At 41.4% G+C, this 22,844-nt stretch overlaps 1 protein-coding gene across 3 annotated transcripts in view; it reads right to left on the bottom strand.

Annotated features, from left to right (window-relative positions):
• Positions 1-20,746, bottom strand: part of bahd1 (bromo adjacent homology domain containing 1) — a 31,471-nt gene extending 10,725 nt beyond the window's left edge. Inside the window, exons 1-3 of one of the 3 annotated variants that reach the window (XM_085143488.1) lie at positions 16,599-20,354; positions 10,167-16,500; positions 809-2,566 (exon numbers count right to left, since the gene is read on the bottom strand). In XM_085143488.1, coding sequence (XP_084999614.1) covers positions 809-2,435 — 1,627 coding nt within the window. In that variant the 5' untranslated portion in view covers positions 2,436-2,566; positions 10,167-16,500; positions 16,599-20,354. The other 2 variants (XM_085143486.1, XM_085143487.1) reach the window with 2 other exon arrangements.
• Between the last annotated feature and the right edge of the window lie 2,098 nt (positions 20,747-22,844).

Here is a 22,844-nt window from a genome sequence, read left to right as displayed (position 1 = left end):
CTTTTCCAAGTTAACATTTCCATTGAGATTAAACTTGGTTCTCTAGCAGATAAAAGCATAAGTCCTCACAGACAGCGTGACCTGGTTGTGACTGCTAGAGACCAAAGAGAGAGAGAGTGCGTGTGTGAAACTAGTGTTATTTTGAGATCACATTCAGGTGTTTCTAACCATACCCCCACATATTCAGACACTGTTTAACCCCAGCGTGCTTTCCTGTTCAGGCTCACATCGCACACTTTGAACACAGAAACTCACAGCAGACACTCGAGCCCGTACAGCTCAATTGTATTCAGCCGCACAGGCCTTGTGTTCACCGTCCAATGACTTTTATTCAAACGGAGACAAAAGGGGTCTTGCCCTTTATCTGATTTTTTTTTTTTCCAACTTCCCACTCAAGTGACATGCCAAAGTGGGAGAATATAAATGGCTCATATAATAGCTATTCTCAGCACATTGTAGTCCTTTGGCAGCTGGATGAGCGGGGCTCTGCATGCAAAATAATATACCCATACTGTGCTGTCGAACATTTAATACTTCTTCAAAACGCTTACTTAGATAAAAGGAGCCTGTCACAGAAATACGACTCCATTTGTGAAAACAGCTGTTTTAATGTCATTTATGAATCTTGAGGGCACTTTCTGAAGCCTAAAAGAAATCTGATCTCAGTTTGTATTTGGAAACAGAATACCGATGCAAACTTTGACAGGAAAAATGTCATTCTGGTTGCACAAATGCCATAAGTAACTCATTAACTTGGAATTTCTACTAAATGAATTCTTGCAAATTAAACCGTGTGATCTCTGCTTACCTCTTTTTACGCTGTGGTTACATTTGATGCAGTCTGTGGGGCCAGAGGAGCACGCTCCTCTGTTAATTGCTGGAATCACACTGGTGTAAGCAGAGTAGCCGTTGATCCTGCAGGGCTCTCCGTAGCACGGTTTCACTGAGGTGCAGCAGTACACTGGATGGCTAATCCCTGAGGGTTGGGGACCCGTGCTGGGGAGCAGCTTCGGCCTCTTGCTGCCGCTTGGGCATAAAGCGAGGGGTGATATGGTGGAGGCGGAGTTGTCCGGGTGGCTGAAATGGACGTAGTAGCCTGGGAAACAGGTGTACGTGTGCGGGCTGATGGTTATGGCTGCTGGGTGGCCGACAGAATGGTGGTGGTGATGGTGGTGGTGATGATGATGGTGGTGGTGGAACACCTCAGACAGTGAGCCGTCCTCTGGTTCCTTGAAGGTTTTGTCGTCCAGGAAGAGGGCCAGCCTGTGAAAGTACTCGACACATCTCTCCTGGGAGCAGCAGTAACAGGAAGACACCTCCGTCTCCACCTGCTCCTCTTTGATTGTTTTTAAGGAGAATCCCAGAGAAGAGCCACAGTGGAGAGGATGCTTGACACACTCCTGCCCCCCTGTGGCACCCTTCCACTCCGGATCCAAAGTCTCCGTCTTACACAAACTGCAGCATTCCTGGATGGCGGGGCTCACCTGGGAATGGACTGGATCTTCTGTGCCCTGTTTTCTGTGCTTTAGTTGCCCCTCGTGTTTGGGATGTGTTCTTCGTTTGGTGTGTGTTGTTCCTTTGCACACAGGCTTACCACTCATTCCATCCTGAGTCGTAGCTGCAGCTTCACTTCTACTCCCTGGCTTGGACTCCACCTTCCTTTGCCGTTTGGCCCCATATGGGGCACTGGTGAGTTTGAGCAGCGTTGCAGCGGTGAGGCCTGCTTGACGCCGAGGTGTCGGTGCAAGCAAACTCAACCAGTCGATGTTCTGAGCCTCAGCTGTGGAACGCTTTTGTTTTTTCGGTCTCTCTTTTTGGACTGCTTTCCCTTCCAAAGAACCTTTTTTGGTTTTCTGATGTCCGTGTTCAGTTTTAGTGAGCTCTTTCACTGGCTCTTCGTTGGATGGCTGACATTTCTTTGCGTTATTCGCCATGAGTGAGTCGTCTTTGTAGAGCAGCAAGCTGTTGACAGCCTCAGCATTAAGAGAAGCCATTCTCCTTCTGCGGGGCTCAAACATAGCTGAGGGCATTATGAGTAAGGCGTCAGATTGGTTGTTTTTTGGTTCCAGTGCTTGCTGATTGGCGGCAGAGGTTTTCTTGAGTCTATGTTTGGTCCCTCTTTGGATGGAGTGTTCCTTCTTTTTAACTTTTACACTCCTTTTCTTCCCAGCTTTTAGTGCATTCTTCTCTTTACCAGCAGCTCCTTTCTCCTCCAGACGGGTGAGCAAGACGCAACAGTCCAACGCATCTCCATCACTCACGGCTAGTTTCTTCTTTTTATTTCGGTGCAAGTCTTTCTTGTCCCTCTTTTTCTTCCTCTTCAGCTCAATCACCCCCCCTCTCCCTTTCTTCACACCATCCTGCTTTTCCTTACTTCCCCTCTTCTTCTTGGGCTTCCCGCATTTCGCCGTCTGGCACCGCTGAGCTTTCACCATATTCTCAGCGTCTGGGAGCAGATTCACTAAACTGTCTTCATCCACGGGTTTCTGATTGGTGGAGGGTTTCAGCTCAGACTGGGCTTTCAGTGGATATCATCATGGATCATCATCTGGGTCCATATGGCTCTCTGAGAAGACACAGATCAGACATTCAACATTAAAGCTTAAGCCACACACCGATGTTACTCATGCAGAACCTGAAAGTGACATAATGTAACAGACAGGATCTTCTGATGCATTATGTAGCAACCAGTTTTACTCCGTTTGCTGTCAATTATCCACATCCACAGAGAATAGAAGCACTTAGGAAACCCCTCTCCTTAACATGCAAATACGCTTCATGCTCAAGACAGAGGATCAGACACCAAAAGCACATCACACGCTGCACACACATTATGCATTCAGACTGCTCTCCCTTTTTTTTTTAGATGCATTTTAGATTTAATTTTTCTCCTTTTACAGTATCTTGATCACAGCACGCTGATAACCACAACATTAAGACCACTAAAATTAAGTATCATTAATTAATACACTGTTAAGCTGAGAAACTTTGGGTCCAGCCATTCATGTGAATCTTACTTTGACACGTACCGCCTACCTAAACCTGTTCTTGATTGTTAACTTATTGTTCCAGAGCAACAGGTGTGCTGTTGCCATCACACCTGTAGTATGGGAACAACACACCTCGACAGCAGTGGTTTTCCTCTGGCTGAACAATGCGGCCAGCCCCCCCACAAAACACAGGAACACAACAAAAATGCTGCAAAAGCTGTCACTGTGGTATCTGTGACACGATGCGCAGGATCATGACAACAGTGGGAAAGGGCACACAGCCAACTCTTCACATAAAATGCTCATATAGATAAATCAGCGTCCTTTGTAGTAAATGCACGCATACTTACTTAGTGTCTTTTAATTTTTTTTACTCTCACACAGCACTTTATTCTATCCCTGGCGTACATCCATCCATCCATGGAGTTCAGTTCCTTGGCCAAAGCACAGATTGCAGTGAGGACTGGAGCCGCCTGGAATTGAACTGTAGATCTTCTGATCAGTAGATGACCTGCTTTGCCTCCTGAGCTGGCACTTCAACATTTAGGTTTAATATTGAGAAGGGCTGAATTTTGACCTAACCCACCATCTTGTCCTAAATAAGATGCACAAAAAGGACAAGAGGTGGTTGTAGCTCAGGAGGTAGAGCAGATCATCTACAAATTGGAAGGTTTGTGGTTTGATCCCTGGCTGCTCCTGCCTGCATGCCAAATATCCTTGGGCAAGATCCGAACCCTAAGCTGCTCCCTGATGCATCCATCACAATGTGAATGTTACACAGAAAACACATAAGCATTGAAAAAGAACTGTTTGTATAAATGAGGGAGGAAGTGTAAAGTGTTTTGAGAACTCTGTTAACATAGAAATGCCCTATTTAAAAACCAGTCCATTTGCCAAACTGACCCAAATGTCCTTTTTTTTAAAAAAACAAACAAAAACAAAACAGGAAGTAAAACTCTTGCCATTTACATTTACAGGAGTATCCTAGGCCAAGATAGGCAGCATTAGCCTAGCATGTTATATGGCAGGAGAAACCAGAGCGCCTGTAGAAAACCTGCAGAAGCACAGGAAGAAAAGAAAACTCCACACATAAGTGTTTGTCCTGGTTTGAACTTGTCAGCCAGGGTTTGAACCCGGGATCCTGTTGCTGTTAGGCAAGCACTGTGGCTAACCTCTGAGCCGCAGTGCCATTTTTGGTCCCTTAACCTAAACAAGCAGCAAGCTGTGCAAAGCACAAAGCTCCCAAATATGATTTGAACTGCGGTCTCTTGGCAGACAAACCAGTGCCTTCTTCTTCCACTGCCTCCCCCTCCAGCATTCTGATCTGGACTGTTTAAAGGAAGGCCGTTATCTCTCTGGATCCAATACTGCTGTGGCTGTTATGTTCAGGCACCAGTGCTAAAGGGCACCTTGTTCGTATCACTGTGGCCCCACTGCATCTGACTGAATGGCAGCATTTGATGCCCTGGGATGAGAATGCACTGGATGCTCCCAGACGACCCGTGTGTCCATGCCCTGATGGGTCTGAGCTGTTTTAGCCGCACGAGGGAGGCTTGCACAATATTACACAAGTTCTTTTAATGCTGTAGCTGATCAGGGTATGTTTAGTTTAATGTGCTGTAGCTTCCACGTTTCGGTTTTTGTTTTGATTCGAGTTTTAAAAGAGAACTGTTGGCTTTTGATCCTTTGTATTAAAAGACCATTTTGCCTTGAAGTCATATTGAAGCAGATTAATGACTCAAGCAAGTCACTGAGAGCTTGTTGGGTTGCAAGCACCCACTCACTGCTAAAACACAGAAGCCAAAAAACAGAAAAAAGGTGAGGCATTTGAGTGATGCATTTAATATTTGATACGATGGATGCTCAGACACTTGCTCCTCATATTCTCATTTATAGTGTCAACGACACAACAAACTCTTTCAATTCACTGTAAGATATGAAATTAAGCAACGATTGTCTGACACTTAGAGGCACAAAACAAACAGTACCACAAACAAATGACTCATGAATCGATCCCGATTCTACAAAAAAAGAAAAGAAAGGGGAAAAAACTGGTGGCAGAAACACTTGTCACACAATAGACTCTTCAGTTTCCATGTCAACAGGCTGATACCAAAGCAGCTCCAGCAACTTTAGAACAAACGATGCATAACATGACTTACGGCCCTCCATAACTCACGGCTTTCTACTCCCTCAACAGGAAAAAACACCTCACTTAGGAAAAGCCTTTAGATATCCTGATGACTCAACTCCGGCGACCTTTATGTAATGACACTCGTGTGTGCAGCAGAAGGAGATGGATCGTGCTTCTTGCTGCAGCCCTGGAACACAATTATGCTACTTGACCTCCAAGGAGTAAGTCAACATGGGTCCTTTTATTATAAGTGACTCTCCAGCGAGAAAATCCCTGAGCTTTCACAAACACACACAAATGATCAAGTTCTGAGCACGCTTCTTATTAATAGATTCAGTGTAAGTGTATGATATGAGCTAAGAGGCTAACGATAGTACATTTCAATCACTATGTTTCAGCCAATCATGGAAGCCTATTTCATTTCCACACTAGTAAAGGTCTGTTCAGTATTTAATGTGAGTCTAAAAAACTCTTCACTTCAAAACACTGCCAGGTTTCAGATTTAGGGTATATACATATAAATAGAGTAAATGTGGCATAAGTTGTTTTTATGATCTTAGGCACAGACATATGGGCAAAAGAAATAAAGGAAAATGACAAAAAAATGTGCACAATTGCTTTTAATGTTGAAGGAACTACTCATGTCATACACAACTACAAATCCCAGATTCCACAGCGACTTCGCAACTTCCCTTCTTCTATTCAAATGTAATGCTTTGAATTTTTACTGTAGTATTTATATGGTTATTAACAGTGTTGTATGTTAATAGTTATTTAAATAATTTTTTTTGTACTGTGCATGTATAATTAATCACACCTCGAATGTCTTAACATTAGTGGGTCAAAACATTTTCACAGGTCGTTTAAATTAAGGGTTGTAGGTAGAGTAGTTCTTTACATGAACAAATGCATTCTTGTTAAAAAAGGTTGATATCATGTAGACTGATGGTTTCTATAGGAGCACATGCCATCGTTTAACAATGTCTTAGGTCGCAGTAAGTCTGCTTTAGATGGTTAAAACATTATGGCTCATCATCAAACTCTCTATGGAGAATATGAGTGGGATTTTTACGTCCAGAATGCTCCTGTTGAGACATTAATAATAATTTGAAATATGCATATTATCTCATTTACTTTAATGAAAAAAAAAATCCTATAAATCACCAGAAAAAACAAAAAACCTTTCACCCTTTGAACACCGAGCAACAACCGCCTGCCATCTTTCTAAAGGCTACGATTGACAACAACTGATTGGAGCTGATGGTATTCTGAGACGCTCTTACAAGCCCACAATAAGTGATGTTTATTATCTGTACTCATGTTGGCTTTCTATAAATCAAAGCGCATCACATCATGCTGTAATCTTTTTTGCCCGTTGTCCTGTTTTTAAAGTGAACCACTTAGGAGTTCCAACAGGGCTTTAATGGCTGTGATGGGGCCATTCAAGGAGAGTGTATGCGTGTGTGTGCCGGAGAGGGTTGTGAGAAACAAAACAAGGATCTCATACACTGCACGCTATGAGCTATCTCTTTGAATTTTGCCTTTAATTATGGATTTAAATTTTTTAAATTTTACAATTAGGCAGCGCAAGTCTAAAAAAAACAACTACATATAGGCCTGTGCCGTATAACATCGTCCACGACATTGTGATATTGCTGTTATAGCAATGCCACACGTTCTTAGTGCGCATAATAATGAGACAAACCCGGGCATGCACCTAAAAAAGGCGAGCTACTTTAGCAACCTCCAACAAAGCACGGTGCTTTGCAAAATAAACAAGAACACTGTTCCTGCCGAAGGTGGAAACAACAAACTAGTTTTCCACTCGAGGCTGAAAACATCGTCAACTATAACCAGGCTACAAAGGAGTCGATACTAGCAGCTGGTGATGTGCAACCTAAAAGTAAACAAATGACTCAAACCAAGCATCGCTGGCTGCTAGTTGCACTCCATATGGCAGGAAGAGCAAACGGTGGATGGAAATTACTGATGTGGTTACACAGTGGAAAATCAGTGCTTTAAGCAGCTGGTTAAAAAGTTAAGGTTAACTTAATATACTACAGTTTTAAGCAGTTATTCTATATTTTTACTTAAAAATAGAATGAAAAAGGTAGCTGGGACACTTTTGTGCTTACATTTGACTTCTGCCATGTCACTGGATATACTGCTGTGCCACTACTATCACACTATAATGCTGATGCTGCTTCTGCTGGCACCTTGTTTCAGTAGATTCACACTTTGATTTAGGAGGTGTGCCATCAGTGACAGCAGCTCACTGGAAAAAAAGGAAAATCCCCCTTATTTACTTACACTGACTGCAAGCATCACTGAAATGTAGCTTGCTATTTTTTCTATATCATGAGAAATATCATTGCACATCATCTTGAAATATTTTAATATCATTTTAAGGCTGTATTGCCCACAATAAATGGTGTAAAATAATATTTAAAAAAAACCATAAGGCACTCTAGTATTTACACGAGTTGACCTTATCAGCAAGTGTGCAACAAAGTGCATTTTTTTACTATGTCAGCTTGCTCTCAGGTCCCACTTAATGAAAGGTTGATTAAAGCAAAACCTTGTGTAGCTCCTTTCGGAGTTCTTTAATTATAGTGTGAATAGTTTTATTCTGCTTTTCCAGTCATTTCCCCCCGTCTGCTAATATAAAATATGTGCAAGACTTTCTGCGCTAAAACCTGAGTACAATTTTTTATAAGCCACAGTGCATTAAAATGAATAACGACACGGAACATACTCGGGCTTAACCAGGCGAACGAATGTAAACCCACTTAGATCCGGAGCGGACAACTCCGCCCGGACGTTTTTGAAACCATCTCATAGCTCGGTCTTACGGGCCTTATTGGCGGATGAGTCGGTGAACCGTGAAATGCAATCCATGAGGGAGAAATTTAATTTTCAGATAACAAGAGGACAGAGGGAGCCTCACATCGAGTTTCTGTCTGTGGATATCAAATCAAGTTACTTCATTTGAATAAGACAAGCATGCACAGTGGAAGGACAGGAGCTCATTGAAGAGCATCATCGTTTCCCCTGGCTAAAGCATCGCCACGCTGACCACAACAAAGAACACGGCCTTTCAGCGGAGGGAATTAATGCCACTTTTCTTTCGTGCTGTTGCGAAAATCAACCTAAAACACGTTGCCAGTTTAGATGAGCTTTGCTCACACCGCCTTATGCACAGCAGCAATGCCAGTAGGCTGCATAAAGCCACCCACACACACATACACACACAGTTTGAAAATATTAACATTTGTATTACGACTCTTTGAGGGAACATTAAACATAAGTCTTGAAAATCCCTGTTAGCAACAGTTTATGGGTTTTTTTTTTCTAACATCCTCCGTGTCCATATAACCCATTCACAGAGAACACTGAGTCTTTATATACACTGAAGGATGTTTAAACCCTGTTTATCTTTATTTTACACAGGAAACCTTTTTCTCCACTATCTGACTTTAAGACAACAGTAGACATGCCGAGTACAAATCTCTGTGACTAAATCTGTTTACTTTGAAAGGTCAAGGATTTAACAGATGAATCCAAAGAGGTCAAAGGCCATCGAGTGACTAAAGGCGGAAATCCATTTTTGCCTTCTTTGCTTTTCTCGTTACTTTTGTTGTTGTTTTTTAAATAAATGTATCCCACAGCTGAGAATTAAAGGCTCTTTTCACGACGTACTGCATTTACAAAAATATTTCATCTTTTAAAACCTCCTTAATGTGATACACTGCTTTATTGCATTACACTGTTATATTCTTATAGAGTTATAATGCTTTTTTAAGGACTCATTAGCCCAAAAAAGGAGGATTTGATGATTTTAAGTAATCCTTTTTTTGGTGGTGACTATTTTCAATGTGCAAACCTATAGAATACAGTGTCAGTGTGAATATACAGTATATGCTATTTCATTTTTACAGTATTAAAAAAGCTGAAAATGCTGCAATGTTAACATTTATTCATTTTGAAGTCCTTCTTTCCAAGTGTTACATAAGTAACACTATTAAAAATAGTATCTTGCAGTACGAAGTTTCAAAAGTAAAAGGGTGCATTCATAATATCATATTGTTTAGTGCTGTGTTTTACTACTAATCTCCCAACATCTAAGCTGCATTTACCTGCTGCTGGGATTCAACACATTTATCTACTTTTAGGCAGTTTGTCCTGCAGGAACACGTCACACAATAGAAGCTGTTAGTATTACTGTGTAGAAAAACCTTAATTTGCACACAAATTGCCAACCAAATAAATGTAGGAAAGGAAAAAGCTCAATATTTAAATGTAAAGTACTAAAACTGAATTATTCAAGTACTTCATCAAGTACTTTGGTTCATGCAGTGAAGAAATATCAAGAAAAAGAAAACATAAAGCAAAAGTGAGTAAAAATATAGTCATTTTTTTCCTTTTAAATCCTTTTAAATATCTTGAGACTCCCTTTTGACCCTGAGATTAGTCGGCAGATGACCAAATGCCAGTGCAGCTCTACTGTGTGAATTTTATGCATTTTAAAGTAAATGGAGCATAGTTCACACATCAGACCTACTTGCCATTGATTTGACTCTCTCTCCTGCCGATGGCACATTAAGAGTCTGTAGTTTCATCTACATCAGAAGTCCGATAGATACAGGATTAGGAGGAGGAGGAGGAGGCGGCTCTGCCTGGCTGTCTCACAGGCTCATTCAGAAGAAGGACATGGTGTAGCGTTGTCATCATGAGGGAAACAGCCCCGAGGCTGGAGCTCTCGGGGACCTAAGCTGCTGTGCTTCAGATAGTGCATATAACCAAGCTCCACTTTCCTGGAGCAAATCAGCAGTTCCACAGTCTTACACCACCAACCAAACAAACGCTAACCATCCTCCACCACCACCACCACCTCGCTTCTCCTACACGCAGGTTCGGGCTCCAGCAGTTACACAAACACCCACATCCACTACTGTTTCGCGAATATATTGGGTAGGAAAAAACGATTAACGTTATAATCACACTGTGCAACAAAATAAAGAAAATAAATACAAATGACTCGCCTCTTGAAGATCGTAGTTGGCCACGGTGGTGGTGGTGGTGGACAGTGTTAATCTGACAGCATGCCGTAGCAGGAGTGCAGGCTGCGATATCAGAAGTAGGAAATAAAAGGAGAGATCCTCAGCGGGGAAACGAGTGGAAAACACCCGACCATCCTCGCTCAATCGGGCTTTTTCGGAGCTGCTAGTTAATATCAGTATCATTAGGAGGCTCGTATTACAGCCGAGTTGTTAGAAGCAGCCTAACCACCGACCCTGTCATCTCCAACTGTGACTGAAACACAGCAGCGATTCACCATTACCTCGCGTGTCCCGTTGGAAATAATCACCCACTCAATTTGAAAAAAATTAAACAAAATAATAACAATAAATATCTCCCGTCCGTGCTGTTTTTTTCTTTTCCCGATGATCAGTTTCTACTCGGTAGAGCTGCGGACCCGGGGAGCGATCCGTGGACCAAACAGCCCACAGTAGCTGGAGACATGGTGAACAAATCGGTGAGCGGTGACCTACTTCCGAAGTGGCAAGCTGGAGATAATATTCATGCGCTGCCTGCATTCGCATTCGCCGTTGCACCGGGACATCCCCGTGTAAAATCACGGTCACGTTACTGTAATATTCCTACAGGGACTAAACAGTTTTTTCCACACTTCCTCGTGGTTTTTCTTTGCTTTTTAATTCTTTAAATCTTCTGTGCATATGCGCCAAAGACAAGTGCAATTTCCCCATTTCCCAAACGTCGGTCTGTTTTATGATGCATTTGTACCAAATGAAACCAGCTCTATTTTATGTCCCAAAAATAAATAAATAGAGTTATTGATAAGTAAGTTTTCCCTCTGCCTCATTGGCTGCAAAGCAAGAGTGAATGTACTGAAACCTGACTGACTTTTAGCCATTAGATGGTCAACTTGAAGCCGCACAAGTTAAACATAATAAAAACAAGTGGGCATGAATAAAAGATGTGGAATATTAAAATATTCTAGCCATAAAGACCATATCATCACCCAATTCAACTACAAACTAAATCCTTTGTGTAGTTTACTATATAAAGGATTTCAAGTTTCAAACGAGTATTTGAATAATTGTTTTAAAACCAGCTGAAAATACAAGTATACGTCCATCTAAATGTTTCATCTTAATGTTCCTACAGCTTCTATACAGGCACATAATGCCTTTTTCATTGAATATTTAACAAGCCTTTGTTCAAATACAGAAGAATGCTTATTACAATAGCTTTAACAACTCACTGCATATAAAACAAAATAAAACTACAGTAACTAAAACTTTCTTGGGTGCAAAAGGCATGGGAATATTCTAACATGCAGCCTTGCTATAGGTTGGATTATGTTCTGGTTTTCTTTTAATAAGAAAATAGGGATACATTCAGTTCAACTGCTTGTTAATGCAAATATCGAATCAGCCAATCACATGGCAGCAACTCATTGTGTTTAGGCATGCAGATTTGTTTGAGATGACCTGAAGACGACAAACTTCCAGCCGAGCTTTAGAACGGGGAATAAAAGTGATTTAAGTCAGTCTGAGTGTGGAATGGTTGTTGGTTGTCTGGTTTGAGTATTTCACAAAACAGTTCATCTCCTGGGATTTTCTCACGTAACCATCTCTAGAGTTTAGAGAGAACTTCAGGAAAAGAGAAAACGTTCAGTGAGTAGCAGTTCTCTGGGTGAAAATGCTGTGTTGATGCCAGAGGACAGAGGAGAGTCACACTGCTTCAACTGGTAGGAAAGTAACAGCATGCACTATTAAAATAAATGTCTAGTGTTCGTCCACGTTGCTTTATGGTCAGCCTATTTATATCCATCATTCAGGCCCAGCTGTATTTTGTTATAGTTTGTATAGTTTAAGAATTTGTAACTTGTATTTTTCTTACTTTTCATCTACTCTTCGTATTTATGGTCTCCATTTATATATGCTTATTAAAAAAATGTCTGTTTTTAAAATATTGATTTTCTTATACAGAGAGCAAAGAACTTTGTTTGTGTAAACAATTTTAACCAAATGAAGATGAATCTGATTCTAACTCAAATAATTTATGATACAACGAAGGTGTGCAGACAAACATCTCTGAAGGCATCACGTGTCCAGCCTTGAAGCAAGTGGGCTAAAGCAGCAGAAGACCACACCAGGTGCCACTCCTGTCAGCTAAGAACAGGAAATGTCAAAATTAGACAGCAGAAGACCGGAAATATGTTTCCTGTCTCATGAGTCTTGATTTCTCTTTCATTAAAATGTTATGGTCGAATTAGAAGCAAACAACATAAAAGCATGGCTTCATCCTGCCTTGTTTCAAAACTTAGGCCGATGCTGGTGGTGTAATGGTGTAGGGGGCATTGTCCTGTTACACTTTGGGCCCCTCAGTACCAACTGACCATCAGTTGGTACTAATTAAATTTTCACTAATAACACCACAGCGAGCAGTATTGTTGATGGCCATGCCCATCCCTTTATGACCACAGTGTGAGATGTGGGGGAAACAGGAAATTCGCATCCTGGATATGTAGCCGACAAATCTACAGCAACAATATGGACCCAAATCTCTCAGGAATGTTTCCAGCACTTTGTTCTGTACCACAAAGAATTGAAGCAGTTCTAAATGCAAAACCCAGTACGAGCAAGATGTGCCTAATAAAGTGGCTGTGACTTTATATGAAGCACAGTTTATCTGTAAAGAAGCACAAAGATGAATTGCATTAAATGCATTCATGTTAAACTGTATTCATTTAAGTAAAAGCTACAAAATATCACAACTTCCATCCACGTGTTGACAAAATAAGTCATCTGAACAGATCTCGTTAGCCTCGGAGAAGAAAAGACATTTTAATCAACATTGATAACATTTACATAGAGCCCCAGGAAAAACACGAAATAATACGATATATTATGTAATGACGAATATTCAATGAGCTATAAATCCGTCATGTTAATGCCTAATGTAGTAGTTTAGTAATGTTTTTTCTCATGAATAACATCAAAAAAATTAGAAGCATGTATCCCTCTTAATTAGGCTAATTTACTGTATCCTCTGCTCTTAATGAGACATTCAATCTAAACATGACGGATCATTTGCTGCTCATCATTTATTACCTCTTAACACAGATAAGATCGGCCCGTTGCGATACACACAAATTACGGACTATCACTGATGGCTGCTGGACTCACTCAGTGGGCGTTCAAGTTAAAGAAAAGCTTAACGGACGGTTCAATTTTGTTTTTCCACAACAGCCTGATTGGAAAGCCACCATGTTGTCAAGTTACTGAGAAGTCAGAATCAAGCTTAACTGGGATAAACGCTGTCCTCGCTGATATCAGCTTTACAGTGTGTAATTAACAGCTGCAAAGGACCTGAGTGTGTTGAGCTAATGAGGCGTGAGCACCGGGGGGAGCTGAGGGAGAATGGACTGCTGAGAGGTGACCTGCGCTGCAATAAACACGCTGCAACACACTGCAGAGAGGTGCAGGGCAACAACTTAGAGGGCTAAATGCTTCCTACGTGCAGGACGCACTCACTTACCCGCTCAGTGCTGATCTATAGACATACAGCAAACATCTCAATCATTTCAGGAGAAACAAAACAAACCCACCAAAACATTTTACCAGAAGAGACGTTTGTAATGTGAAAGAGAAAGTACGTCCTATTTCACTACTAGGGTTTTATATATTAGGAGATAATTTTAAAAAACAAACAAACAAACAAATAATTTGGTCCTTAGCAGGATCTGAAATGATGCAAACACAACCTCAGATGAACCACAACATGACATACTACACCACGTCATTACTTATTTAGCAAAATGAAGAAGAAGCAGCGTGTGGAAACTAAGTACACCCTTCCTGCTTTTGTAGGAATTAGTAGGATAAGTAGCATCCAGACTCTTAACCAAATGCACTTATTTAACTGGTCATCAGCAAGTGAACAACTCTATGAAAGTAGATGTTCTGGCAGTTTGCAGGTCTGGTGCTTTCAGCAACAGAAAGTCAGTCAGCTTCACTAAGATTGGAAAGGCTAATGTCTTTCCTCATTAAGACGTTGACCGATTGATGATCTAAAGTTAATCTGGGAATGGATGTAAAACCATTTCCAAACAACTTGAAGTGAAACAAAAGATTATTCACAAGTAGAGAACATTAAAGGCATTTGCCAGTAAGCGGAAGATTGCACAGCACGTTTGATGAAAACCTAACGCAGCATATCAGCACAAACACCTCATAAAACTGTGGTGGTGGATGGTTTAGGCTTGTTTTGCAGTCGCAGGACTTTCGCAGTCTTTGAATTGACCTTGAATGGTTCCGTATACCAAAGTATTTACAGAGTCAAATGTGAGGCCAACAGCCATTCTCTTGTAGACTGGCTCCTTTAAATAATCAAGATGTTGCAATGGCCCAATGAAAGTCCAGACTTCAGCCCAACTGAAATGCTTTGACAGGATCTTAATAGAGCTGTGTATGAATCAGTTCAATTGTATTTATATAATGCCAAATGACAACAAAGATATACCAACGGCAACAAACCTCAATGAACTGAAGCAACTCTTTAAAGAAGAGTTTGGAATTCAAACTGGGGCTTTTTTTTTTCATGCCAAATGTTTATTTATACCCTCAGCAGACACAAAGTACTTACAGAGCACTCATTCACTGGAGATGAGTTTTTAGTCAGTTCTAAAAAAAAAATTGGCCTGAAACAAACAAAAAAATCATTTATTTGTTCTTTTCTGGTCTCCAACAAGTCCTCAGAGGAGTCATTTTCTAGCAGATAAATACTAGAAACTAAGAATAATGTCCCAGTGCAGTTAGGCTGCACACAGTCATTTGAGCCACTTGTTGTTGTGGTTACCACAAAAATATTAATTATGGCTGCTTTAAAGAGCTAGTTAATGACTGGAATAATTGTTATGAGATTTTCGATCATGTCCCACTAACTGTGAGCCAACACCTTCAGTCCTACAGCCATATTTTTATATAACCAGTGTGAAGCAACCCAAATGTGACATTTAAAAAAAAAAAAAAAAAAATTCCCAAACTAAAACATCACTACACCAGGAGACTAAATATTTGTGACAGACATCAATATGTTCAGGGAGTGAAGCCCTGATGAGACATCATGCAGCGAAGGTACTGCAGGTGGGCTGAGAGGTCATTTCTCATATATATACACACACAACACACTAAAACATTCAGTTAGAAAACTCTTAACTGAATATTTAATCATAATTAAAAGTTTTAAGTTATAAATTCTATATGATCAAATACTTTGGGAATTTAAAAATAAAATCACTTGAGTTGGTTGTGACTAAAGGTTTGGGTGGGCTGTGGAAGATTTTCACAGTTCAAGCTGTGCTGTAGCGGACTGGCAAGGCAAGGACAGCACAGTTAGGAAGCCACACTTAGATGTGAATGCACTGCCTAACAACAGTGACACAGGCACAAATAATACCTTCAGGTCAGATCTTTAAGAATAAACGTGCAGCAAAAAAACAGGAAACAGAAATGTATGATTTAGGCCTTTTGAGTTGAACTATGCACTCAACCTATTATGTCACCACATGGGTTCAACACAGTCCGTGGGGAGACATTTGATTCAGGTCGGTCATGTGCCCTTTGCCCAGCTGCCTGACTACGCAATGCTGGTTTTGTGTCCATGACTCGCTTTGCCTGCTCAAACTGACCGACACATCGTGTACCAGTGGAGCTGATGCAAATACAGTTTCTACTGTTGCTCAAAACCTGCTTGTGGTATTCTCTGGAGTTTATTCGCTGCAGCTCTTATGAGTCTTAGCCGAGGTGTCCTCACTCTCAGGCTAGCTACAAGTGGCTGATTTGAGACTAATGGTCAGTTTGTCATTTTCCCTACAGTTTTTTGGCTGCACAGCAGCTCTGAGCCTGACAGTGATACCCACAGCAGATAATGTGACTGTTACACACACCAGCAAAGCCTGAATGCAACAATGATGTAATGAAAATCACATACAACCGCACAAAGCTCCACATAAAACAGCTGGGTGACACCCTAGAGATTAAAATAAAAAAGTACCAGCAGTGCTAATGAATGGGAAGAGTCAGTTTAAGAACAGAAGAGGAAGTGCTGTGTACACCAATCTCCTGTCATTAAAACAAAATGGACTTTTTCAGCAGGGCATATCTCTCTAACCACTTTAGCAACCTGTCATTGTTTGGCTGCAGACTGTTTGTTTACCAGGGGCTTTCTAAAGGGAGCGTGTGTGCGAGAGAAGTGTTTGTGTCAGTCTTGGCTGATAGCAGCAATGTGACAAATAGCTGGTTATCATGTGATTGTGTTTGCATGGGTTAGGAAAGATTTTAAAGCCTAATCTTAAACTCAATTTTAACTTAATCTGACCATTTCTGTTAGAAATAGGAAGACAGGGTGCACAATTCAGTCTGACGCAGGCAGGGGGGATACACGGAGCAGTCAATGAAGCTTTTTAAAAACAGCCAAGAAACTAATAAACATGATAGACGAAAATCATCTTAATTGCACACGTGCAGAGGCAAAACACAGCTTCAAAAGAGAACGTGTCATGTACACAGAGCAGCGCTCCGAGCTCAAAACTGGTTGTAAGCTGTTTATCATCTTCAACGTGTAGCCTACCGATGTAAAGATGACAGTTGAGCAACGCAGAGCAGATACAGGACAGGAAGTGTAATTATCTGCTTCTACTGTTCTGCTTCAAAGAGACGGGGCAAGATGCCAGGCTGCCTGACTAGCAAAAGGGGAGAAGAGAGAGGGGGGAAAAAGAGAAGTAGATGGAGAGATACTGATGAAGATCGAAGTGAAGCAACAGAGAGGAGAGGAGAGGAGAGGAGAGGAGAGGAGAGGAGAGGAGAGGAGAGGAGAGGAGAGGAGAGGAGAGGATCTCACCTCTTACATCTCACTGAGCAGAAGAAAAGTCAAACTCAGTGGAAGTCAGAGAGGCTTTTTTTTCCTTTCACATTCAGCTTCCTGCTTTTCTTTGCCTGACAGCTCTTCAGAGATACAGAGACACAGACTTTGTGAGAGAGCAGGGGAAAACAAGAGGGGGGGTATTTAAGAGAATGTGTGTGAGACAGCGATGGAGGGAGGAGGCAAGAGACAAGAGAGTGATGGATTGAGATAGCACGGTGAATGGAGACAGTGAGAGATTGTCATCATCATCATGAACAATGACTCTCTGATAGAGGAGGCCCGAGGAGCTGAGGAGTGAGTGAGGAGGGGGTGGGGGTGCCCGCCTGCCCACCTGCCAGGGTCTCAGTCATGCTTTTAGCATCTGCCAAACTGAAGGACGCTTGGTGCCATGTGCTTTTCGCTGAAGGAGCCTGACGTTTGTCAGTCACAGGGAGGACTTCTGTTCTGTTTAGTCGCAGCCAAACAGGATTTACTGTAATGCCTCCATCAAAACCCACACACACACACACACACACATGTAAACAATCCCAGTATGTGTCAGAAGTAGAAGTGAGTGAGACACCATCTCTAAAATCTCCACTGCAGCTGTGGACCAGTGGACAGCTGACAGCAGTCTGTGGATCTCTGCTCCACTTCTCCTCCCTTCCACACCAGCCCTGCCTCCTCTTCTTCTATGTTTCCATGAAGCAGGCCTGTAATTTTCACAGCTGTGTCTTGGAACTGAGCCAGCGTGAGTCGGGGAAAGAGAGCGCAGAGCAGTATGGGCTGGCTAATGGCTTTTAGACAACTAAGGGCTACAGAGCAGCTTTGCTAATCCCGAGGTTCGCTGCTCATTCAGTACAGAGAAATATTCATACCAGTGAACAGGGATAAGAAGGAAACTCATTAGCGTTGTAAAACATTTTAAAGTTCTGTAAATTGTGTGTTAACCTGTAACAAGCACTTCTTTTGTGGTTACGATGGCATTCGGTCAAGTAACGGCTGAAATCCACGATCGCAGCAATTGACCTCATTATAATGTCAATAAAGACATAATTACAGGTCAGCCTGGCTATGTGCAACACTGGTTGGGGGTTAAACTTCACTATTTGCCCTATTTTCTTCCCAATAAGGCCAACTAACCTGTGGCTTTGTACAAAATAAAATGATGATGTTACTTTCTGTTCCACTTGCATTTCTTTGGAATCCCATCATACACCCACATCTCAGCTGAGGCTGGGTTACCTGCAGAGGACAGTGGGCACCAGCTCTGAGGTTTCATAACTCTGCTGGGTCAGGGTTTAAGGATAAAGCTCCCAGGTAGCTCTGTGTGTCAGCTGGTTCCTTTAGATGTATTATATGAAAACATATCTGGTTCTTGCTTTATGTAAAGTTAATTTTAGGGCTTTATAAGAAGTAAGTTTGGTATTAGAAACAAAAAAGCTCACTTACTGAGCTCAGCGCATGAAGGCAACTCAGATAAGCATGATTATTTTTAACATAAAGTGCTCTTTAAACTCAGCTGGTTTGGACAGCACTGTGATCACGAAGAAACGACTTGTGTTCTTCACTTAGTAAATAATTAAGTAAATACAGGAAATGGATTTCTCTAATGTTCTCCCTAAACAATTCTTTAGAAATACAAGTTTCTCTGCTAGAAAACAAATCTTGAAAATTTAACAACAGATATTAGATTAAAAAGCAAATTAAAAAACTAAACTGTTACAAAAAAAAAAACCAAAGTGGTGTTTCTATTAGACAATATTTAACATCACTCTGTGGGGAATTACAGTGTGATGACAACCACACAGTGATGTTTTGGAAAATTGGGACTTGTCAGTGTGCTTTTCCTACGCAGCTGTAGGCGGAAATTGTTTCACTTTCAGATGATCTTTTCAACAAGTGAAATATATTTTTAAAGATGATAACAGGGCGACAACACAGCCACTGTTTCAGTTAGTCTGCTAACAGCTATTCTTTTCATTTCTGCCCTCTCCTCCTCCTCCTTCTTCTTCTTCTGACCACATGTGTCCCGACTGCAGGCTGGAGGTATTCGTCTCCTCTGGGACATCTGGGAGGTCAGTGCGTCTTTCCTCCGTGGCCACATCAGGGCAGTTCTTCAGCAATAATGGGATTAAGTCCTGGATTGATATCCAGCTTTATGGCTCACGTGTGGGCAGCGCAACGCTATTCAACATGCTGCTATAGCAAGCCTGTCAAGGTAACGCTGGAGAACCGACCAGACACAAATCTACCACGACCTCCAAAGCTGGCGCTCTATTGTCAGGCTCTTCTGCTCACAAGAGCCTTTACAAACACTATTATGCCCAGGAACTCACCAGGCAACTTGTATTATAAAGCTCATGTCATATGAAAAGCCTGCACTTTCCAGTGGCCTTTAACAGCAGGAGATGATTCTTCCCAGATTATGGCATTTCATTTCCTTGACTTACTGATTGTTTAGTCTATGAAATGTCAGGGAAAAGTGCAAAACAGTCCAAGTTAAACCTTCAGATTGCTTATTCTGTCAAACCAGCGGTAATGCAAGACGTATTCAGATGTTTTACCTGAGAAAAAGTGCCAAAACCGCAGTGAAAAGACACACAACTAGGCGAACAAAGCATTAATAATCTTTTATAGAAACTACAGCTGTTAAATAAGTAACCTACAGAGAACTTTCAACTGTATGGAGTAGATGGATTAAACCACATAAAACTCTAACATCAGTTTGTTTATCCTTCCTGAGTAAATCAACGTTTAAACCGTCCAAAACGCCACTAAATGTTTACTTTGGTGGCATCATTAGCTTGAAAGTGTATAAAAGATTAATAAACCCCTCAGATTCGACTAATCGGCATTCTTTAGAAAAACAAACAAAAAAAAAACCCCTTACATGTTCCAAGAGGATCTCCATGTCCCCCCTGCTCTTACAAACCCACAAATACAAACTCCAACACAGAGCCGAGCCTCAAACTTGACTCTAACTGAAGCTGCTTGCGTGACATTTTCTGCGATCACGAGCTGGGAGTCTCAGCCGATCGAGCCTTGCTGCCCAGCGTTTGGCCGATTAAAAAATAGAGGCAGCTTTGCCACCTGCACAAGTGACACCACTGACAACAGATGTCTCCGAAAGTTACCTCCGAGGGTTTTACAGATCCCCGGCAACAAGAAGGATCTGCTATCTGTCAATAGCTGACACATTATTCCAACCCGAGCTGCCTCCTCTCTCTCGATCCTGTCCTGCCTGACACTTTCAGTTTTGCCTCGAATGCGATAAGAGTTGAAACGCTTTCGCGTCTTACCGTTTCGCAAAGTGGAAAATAACCCAGCGGGAGTCGATATGTTGGAGAGGAAGATCAGTTCCACGGCAAGAGAGAGTGATGCGTCAGGTGTACGCTTCCCGCAAGTGAAGGAGGAAAACCGTGCGGAGGGCGACTCATGTTGAGTTGATCGGCTGAAGCCTTTTTTCTTCTTCTTCTCCTCTCTCCTGCTCCGATCTGCGCCGCTCCACGCTCTACGCGTAAAAATCGCCACTCGGTAAACTTAGAACTAAAGCAGAGGTTAATAAGACGGAGCGAGGCGCACTCGGCACTCCGCAGAAATCCTGCAAACTACGGCTCACTTTGGCATGTTTTTACATAACAGCATCATCCGCTTTTTGTGTTGACGCATCATGTAGCCTAGAGAAAACATGGAGTTTCTTAAAGGGCCACGGACGCATCGTCCACATGTCACCGTCCCCAGCAGCCCCCGCTGTGGCTGACAGATGGGTTTCACCCAGTTAATGTATTTAAGCCCTTTCCTTTTGACGGGTGTATTAACCTAACCCTGGCGGGGGGATTGAGGGGAGAGGGTCGGGCTCTGCTGCTGAACACTGTGTGAAGAATTTATGGAGTTTATGGTCTCCCTTCTTTTTGTATTGTGCTTTTGTTTGCGATGATATTTAAAATGGCTTGTTTGCTGAAATTGGTCGTCGGGTAGTATTTTAGCATTTGAATGTGATCGGGGAAACAATAACAAAGGTTATGATTAATTAATTTAGATGAACTGACTTAAGCTAAACAAACGAGTAATTTCTAAAGTAAAATTAAGCTTCTATTTAAAAAAGTTGTAAGAAATGAGCAAAACCTTGCAGCAAGTAAACTACATTTGAAAATCTGCAATGTGTAATCACGTGCTGTGGTTGTGGGTTTTCATGTGGGTGTGTTTTTAGCCCTAGACTCTTATTGATTGGTGCACCAATATGGCTTTTTAGCCCCACTAGGTATCAGGGGAATACCCACTAATTATACCTCACGTTGCTGCTAACCCTGCAGATCTACAATAACACAATGACATTCCTCTTCAAGGAAACCCATCCATCCATTCAGCCAATAATTTTCTTCTGCTTATACAATTCAGGGTTGCAGGGTAGCTGGGGCCTATCCCAGCTATCATAACTCAAAAGGCAGGGTAGCAGATTGCCAGTGGATCAAGAAACTCCAAAAGAATAAGCCCTAGAAAGAGTTCATAAAAATACAACACAACACCTGAAAATGGCAAAAGTGTCCCTCAAAATTGCATCGTTAGAACCACATCGCCATACCAACATGCAAGATCAGTAAGTAAACTGTCACCACTTCAGATGGATGTGCAAAATTTCATGAGTTTTTAAGCACTGATAATAGATTTTTTAAAATAATTTTGGTCACTTGTTGGGGAAATCATTTGTGTAGAGCAACAGAGGTTATATGTTTTGACTCATTAATTTCTGAAAGCTCATAAATAAAATCAACGTAGGGAGTGAAATAATTCATCCCAGGCCACTTGATATCATATACGAGCTACATGATCATCAAAGAATTGGCATTAATTTGGAAAAGAACAATAGTGTTAACTATCAGCTGTCAATTATTAAAACAAAATCTGAGGAATAATTCCACCTGCACACTAAAGATATTTAAAAATGAAATATGTTAATATCACATGAATTAACCAGAAAATGTGTAATTGCTCTTTTAAACAGCTTTTGTTGAGTTACACTAAAATAAAGGTAATATAATAAAAGTTCATTCTTTCAGCCAAATTAATCATGTAGTCAAAATATCCATCATCCATTCCCAGTCACATGTCTGAGCCATCTCAACTAGCTCCTTTTGATGTGGAAGGAGTAGCAGCTCTACTCTGACACCCCCCGAGCCCCCGACGCACGAATGACCAAGCTCCTCTTCTTGTGTCTAAGGGAAGCCCAGCCACCGTTGGCAGCTCATTTCTAGTGTTTTGTGTGAACAGAGTGACCTGGGATGGACTCAAAATCCCTTCTGATTTGACTTAACTTAAGCTACTGAATCCTTTGTAACCAGACACTTTGGTCAATTCATCTCCCGTTTCACCTCACTTTACAGCAGCAGTGACTGCTTTTTAACGAGATGCTGATTTCATTTGGTGTAAAAAGCAATGCCCCTCAAATCTCTTTGCTTTCAGCAAATGTGAGAGAGAAGAGAAAAAGGTTAGCTCAGTTCTAAAATTCATGAATGGATTCAATTTGATTAAACGTCTGCTTCCAAGTGCTTTGACTTAATAAAACAGGCATTATGTTGTGGCCTTTGGCTAACATTTAAAAAGTAATTTCTACAATTTTAAGCCAAAAAATAATTCTGTAGTTTATGTTTTCGCTTCCTTGACACACCTGCACTAACATTTAAACTGCCTACTACTGATAGAGTTGCTCATGTTTTGTTTTTTTGTTCTTTGTATTGTTGTGTAAACTGATTTATTGTGCGTTGTGCAGCGCTATTTCAAGAGAA

Source organism: Neolamprologus multifasciatus, chromosome 19 (assembly GCF_963576455.1).
Source record: "Neolamprologus multifasciatus chromosome 19, fNeoMul1.2, whole genome shotgun sequence".
NCBI classification, from domain to species: Eukaryota; Metazoa; Chordata; class Actinopteri; order Cichliformes; family Cichlidae; genus Neolamprologus; species Neolamprologus multifasciatus.
Note: the sequence above shows the minus strand (reverse complement) of the source record. Positions and strands in the feature narration are given on the sequence as shown.